Here is a 5,998-nt window from a genome sequence, read left to right as displayed (position 1 = left end):
GAAGACAGAGAGGAGATGTCTCATCAGAGGACAGAGAGTAGATGTATCATCAGAGGACAGAGAGGAGATGTGTGTGTGTGTGTGTGTGTGTGTGTGTGTGTGTGTGTGTGTGTGTGTGTGTGTGTGTGTGAGGAGTAGCTCAGAGTGTAGTAAACCCTCAGCAGTAATTCCTGCTCATGTCATTTATAGCATGCATCAAACCCTTTAATTCTGCATCTGACTTCCACGTCACTTCCTGTTAAACATCTGAGAATAAAGCACAACTTGCATCAATAACTGACAAAGGAAAACATATTTGAAGCTGAGAAATACAAACTGTGAGGGTCATTAAAGATAAATCCAGATGAAATCAACATTACATATGAATACCAACAAAGTGACAGGCCCCACTAACTTCTGGGTTGGCCCACAGACTCTACTGCAGCTCTGTTGATGGACCCTGTATCTAACACAGTGTCTCTGCTGCAGCTCTGTTTCTAACGCCGTGCTGTCTCTCCTCAGATCTCAGAGATGGGGAAGGACTCGCTCCCTCCCTGGCTGCACTGGGACTCCAGCAGCAGACTCCTGCAGGGTCTTCCTCTAGAGGAGGACAAAGGCGTCCATTACATCTCCGTCTCTATCTCCAACCACACAAAATCATCCTTTTCCTCTGAGGTGTTCTCCATCGAGGTACTCCCTGAAGACCACCTGGACGCAGATTCGGCTCAGCTGGTCTCCAACCAGGCGTCCACTGCGGAGGACGTGCAGCCGTTCATGTGTAGCAACGAGGAGCCGGTGACGGTGCTGACGGTGATCCTGGACGCGGATCTGACCAAGATGAGCTCCGTACAGAGGGTGGAGCTGCTGGAGGACATGAGGGGCTTCTCCGGGGTCGGGCTGACACACATGAAGATACTGCCTGTGGTCAACAACCGTCTGTTTGACATGTCCGCCTTCATGGCCGGGCCCGGGAACGCCAAAAAGGTGAGCCAGTGATTCTAGAGAATGGATGCTGATCATATTATTTATCAAAACATATTGGGCTACGAGGGCCTTCTGGAAATGGAGTTTGATTGAGGTGAAATGTGGATAAAGATACAAGAAGTTACAGAAATCAAAAATATACCAAGCCAATCTTTTTAGGCAATTCAAATGCATTTATTGTAATGACAAAGTCCTGGTGGACCTAAAAAACAAGCCGCGGTGTTGGACACGTCAGGTAATTTAATGTTTAAAATAGAGTACCAAGGCGTGTGATTTGAAATTGTGTTGCTAGAAAGATTATAACTTGAGTCCCAATGCCTCCCCAGGTGGTGGAGAATGGCGCCCTGCTGTCCTGGAAGCTGGGCTGCTCCCTGGACCAGAGCTCAGTCCCGAATATCAACAGCGTCCAGGGTCCGGCGAAGGAGGGCAGCATGTCGGCCAGGCTGGGCTACCCGGTGGTGGGGTGGCACATCGCCAACAAGAAGCCCCACGTCCCTAAACGGGTGAGGCGCCAACTAAACAACACCCCGACCCCCGTTCTAGCGGTGCTTCCTCCGACTACGGTGGTGGAGCCTCCAGTGAGGATCGTCCCAACCCTTTCCTCGCCCTCTATTGCTGCCCCGACCGAGAGCTCCGCCCCCCCTGTAAGAGGCCCTGTCCCCCTGCCAGCCAAGCCAACCATAAAAGTCCTTCAATCCATCGCCCACACCCCAACACTGGGACCCCCTCAACCAACCAGGGTCATGGAGACCACCAGCACCCTCCCTATCCAGCCCACCATGACCAGGCCTACGTACGTAGAGGCGACTGTGACCCCACCCATACCTACGAGAAAACCTACTAAGAAACCCAGGAGACCCAAATCCACACCCTCACCCAGGGAGCCAAAGACCACCACAGCAAAGCCGCCAAGGCGCACAACACCCTCCCCGGGGGTCCTGATCCCAGACCCAGCCAACGAGAAGCCCGTCCTGCGTAACCCCATCGACCAGGTCAATGCTTTGGTGGGAACCTACTTCGAAGTCAAGATCCCGTCGGATACATTCTTTGACAAAGAGGACGGGACAACTGACAAGCTGCGTCTAACTCTGAGACAGAAACACAACGAGGTGGTTGGGGAGACCTCCTGGATCCAGTTCAACACCACCAGTCAACTCCTGTACGGGCTGCCTGATGCCCAGCATGTGGGCAAACACGAGTATTTCATGCAGGCAACAGACAAAGGCAGCCTGAATGCTATTGATGCGTTTGAAGTGCGTGTGAACCGCTGGCCTGTCAATGATAAATCCCCTGTCATCTTCACGGCCCGGTTCGAAGGTGAGCCGCGTTCAATAACAAACGACATCCACAAGAAGATCCTCCTGGTCAAGAAGCTGGCCTATGCACTGGGAGATCGCAACAGCAGCACAGTTAGTCTCCGAAACATCACCAAAGGGTCCATCGTGGTGGAGTGGACGAACACCAGCCTCCCTCAGAACCCCTGTCCAAAGGAGCAGATAGCCATCCTGAGTAGGACGCTGGCCAGTGCTGACGGAAAACCCTCCCAGACTTTCAGGTACTCCATGGATCCTGAATTCAGACCTCTGGACGTCCACGTTAAGGGACGGGCAAGCTGCAGGACTTTCTCCTTCATCCCACCCGGAGAGATCGATATCCCAGAACCCCCTGCGGTCACTCCGGCTCTGGGAACGGGCCGGCAGAGCACCGATGACGTTTATCTGCACACCGTCATCCCCGCCGTAGTGGTGGCAGCCATCCTGTTGATCGCAGGCATCATCGCCATGATCTGCTACAGGAAGAAGAGGAAGGGCAAGCTGACCATCGAGGATCAGGCCACCTTCATCAAGAAGGGCGTGCCCATCATCTTCGCCGATGAACTGGATGACTCTAAGCCGCCTCCCTCTTCCAGTATGCCCCTGATACTGCAGGAGGAGAAACCCCCCCTGCCCCCTCCGGAGTACCCCAACATGGCCACGCCGGAGACGACCCCCCTGAACCAGGAGCTTCTGGGGGAGTACACCGCCCTGCGGGACGAGGACCCCAACGCGCCTCCCTACCAGCCACCGCCCCCCTTCACCACTCCCATGGACGGCAAGGGGTCCCGTCCCAAGAACATGACCCCCTACAGATCTCCACCCCCATACGTACCCCCTTAAGACTTGTTCCACCCTCCCCTCGCCGGGTGGAGGGAGAGGACACCTGAGGAACTGTGACGGTTTCCATTCTGGTGTTTGTCTGTCTGGACTTTTACAGGGAGGGATGACAAGAGGTGCTAATGTACAAAACAGCTACAGGGGAGTCTGGTTTGGGAGGGGGCGTCATGAGGTGGGTGGGGTTTAACAGTAGACGATGGGATTGGTTGAATCAGCTGGGAGGGACTACTGATCCCTGTGGTAGACCAGCTACTAAAGTGGCCTAAAGACAAACAAAATCTCGACCCGCCGTCTTTCCGGCCGACTCGTCGGTCAGGAGCAGCGATTGGGAGCGGTGCTCTCCCATCCCAGCATTCATTTTGCTCATTTTAAATACCGGATTTTATTCAGTTTTTCATCATTACCCCTAGGTTATTATCTTTTTTTCTTGACTGAAGTGTTTGCTAACATGTCTTCTCGGTCTTGCTTTTTAATAATACGAGAAGACAGCAATCTGCCATCAGACCTTTAGGCATCTATCCGGGTTTTTAATAAAGAGTGAGACCCTCTGAATAACAAAATCACACGACGGATCTCACATCAGCTTGCAGACTGTGTGTGTGTGTGTGTGTGTGTGTGTGTGTGTGAGTGTGAGTGTGAGTGTGAGAGAGACAGAGACAGAGACAGAGACAGAGACAGAGACAGAGAAGAGAGAGAGAGAGAGAGAGAGAGAGAGAGAGAGAGAGAGAGAGAGAGAGTGTGTGTGTGTGTGTGTGTGTGTGTGTGTGTGTGTGTGTGTGTGTGTGTGTGTGTGTGTGTGTGTGTGTGTGTGTGTTTCAGATTCAATAGGGTTTGCCTTCTAACACCAGTTCTATCCTTTTTCACAATGTCTGGTAAAGAGGAGAATAACAAGGTAGCCTAAATGATTTAGAGATGAATAATAAATCATGTGTTTGTTTATTGGTTTGAATTCACTGTATATCTGGAAGATAGATTGTGTTATATTTTTTGGTGGTGAAAGAAAAGGACTGCCTCACTGAAATGACCTGCAGGAGATCTTTTTCCTGTTCCATATAAATATAGATGAACTGCTGTCCATTGGAGGAAATATGAGATGTCTTTATCCCCTCTGGCTGGGGTCAATAAACTATTAATAAACTACTGTTTTTTTATCATGAAAGAGATGATTCTAATAAGGTGCTCAGGCTGAGTCTGGATGCTTAATGTAAAGCTGTATGCAGACGTCCACAATGAGACTTGGATCTGGAGACAGGTTCACAGCAATGCCATGTCCGCCCTTTTCTACAAACACAGGACAGGAAAAGGACCCCTCCAGTTTATTTTGGTCCAGGGATAGTTATTTTTGTACGTAACCAGCCAGAAAGTGGCTCTCCTAAAAACGGTCTATCTCCTTCTCATTTTTTACCAAGTTTTTGATACAGCCTCAAACTGTTTGATTATTAAAATAAAATGAATGATTAGTCTTCAGTGATTTGTAAAATCTTAGCCTAGAAGTTAAACTATGATTCAGTTATGTACACTTTGTTTTCTTGGGTCACATATTTCAAGTGTTTTATTTGACTGTGTGTGAGTTTGCATATCGCCATGTATCCCCCTCACTATACAAAGATGGAATGACCCGTATTTTATGTAATCACAAAGTTTATTTTTATGTCCTTATGTCTGCTAATGATTTCATCAGAAAGAGACCCTTTGCAATAATAATGTAAGCGCAGTCCGACACCACTGACACGAGGTCGCTGGTCTATGCAGGATGCTACGGCTTTTTGCTTATCGAGTGTGTATTGTCATAATAAAACCAACTGGTACGATAAAACAGATCCACCTTTCTTCATTTCTGAGTTCACTGCCTGGTTCTGTTGGGTTCCTCCTCCAGAGTGTCTCTACCTGTCTTCCTCTGATCTGCAGCCTGATCACAGCTGACCTCCAGAGGATGAAGAGGAGCTTCATCTCCTCCTCTGTGTCCTCCTTTAGGAAACACTGGTAAGTACCGGATGGTTGCTCTCATGTATTCAGTCATGGAAACAGCTGATGGTGAACGACAGACTGAGGTTAATGGAGGATGTGTCTGATGGTTCTGACTCTCTGAGATGGATCAGTGTGTCTCAGACATTCAGAGGTGAAACCCCAGCAGACCTTCAGATATCCTGGACATCCCTCTCCCTCTGTCCTCCTCACATGCAGATCACCGACTCCTCAGAGGATCCAATGGATGTTCAGCTGTGTGTGGTGTAATTATTCATGTGTTGCTGAGCTGTGGCTAGGTGTGGAGTGGAGACAGAGAGTATGAGGATTGATCTGGGTCTGATTGAGGTCAATGTGACGCTCTTCAAACATCCAGTCCACTGGCAGATCCCCAGAGGTCAACAGGTCAAAGCAACATGTCTCAGTCTCATTCCCTCTGACTCTGAGACACTTTATTAAGGGTTCTTTAAATTAATGAGCTATTCAAGGTTAATGTTAGTTTATTTGTACATTTTAAGAAACCAATGCATTTCAAAGTGCTTCACAGGCATCAGCACGTAATCAATCAAAACAAACACACTATCATTAATGCAAGGGATAAAAGAACGGTGCAATGATGAGGACAGAGAGGAGATGTCTCATCAGAGGACAGAGAGGAGAGATGTCTCATCAGAGGACAGAGAGGAGAGATGTCTCATCAGAGGACATAGAGTAGATGTCTCATCAGAGGACAGAGAGGAGATGTCTCATCAGAGGACAGAGAGGAGATGTCTCATCAGAGGAGAGAGAGATGTCTCATCAGAGGACAGAGAGATGTATCATCAGAGGACAGAGAGATGTCTCATCAGAGGACAGAGAGAGATGTCTCATCAGAGGACAGAGAGATGTATCATCAGAGGACAGAGAGGAGAAGAATG

At 49.2% G+C, this 5,998-nt stretch overlaps 1 protein-coding gene across 1 annotated transcript; it reads left to right on the top strand.

Moving 5' to 3' along the window:
* Window positions 1-483: 483 nt before the first annotated feature.
* LOC104949530 (dystroglycan-like) lies at window positions 484-3,779 on the top strand (the record flags this gene model as incomplete). The annotated part of the gene is made up of 2 exons (XM_010775897.1): window positions 484-963; window positions 1,290-3,779. Coding segments are annotated over 2 exons (2,310 nt in total), but the record flags the coding sequence as incomplete, so codon positions are not given.
* Between the last annotated feature and the right edge of the window lie 2,219 nt (window positions 3,780-5,998).

This window comes from Notothenia coriiceps, unplaced genomic scaffold (assembly GCF_000735185.1).
Source record: "Notothenia coriiceps isolate Sejong01 unplaced genomic scaffold, NC01 NC01_scaffold00016409, whole genome shotgun sequence".
NCBI classification, from domain to species: Eukaryota; Metazoa; Chordata; class Actinopteri; order Perciformes; family Nototheniidae; genus Notothenia; species Notothenia coriiceps.
The sequence above is the reverse complement of the archived record's forward strand: the minus strand, read 5'-3'. Positions and strand labels throughout refer to the sequence as shown.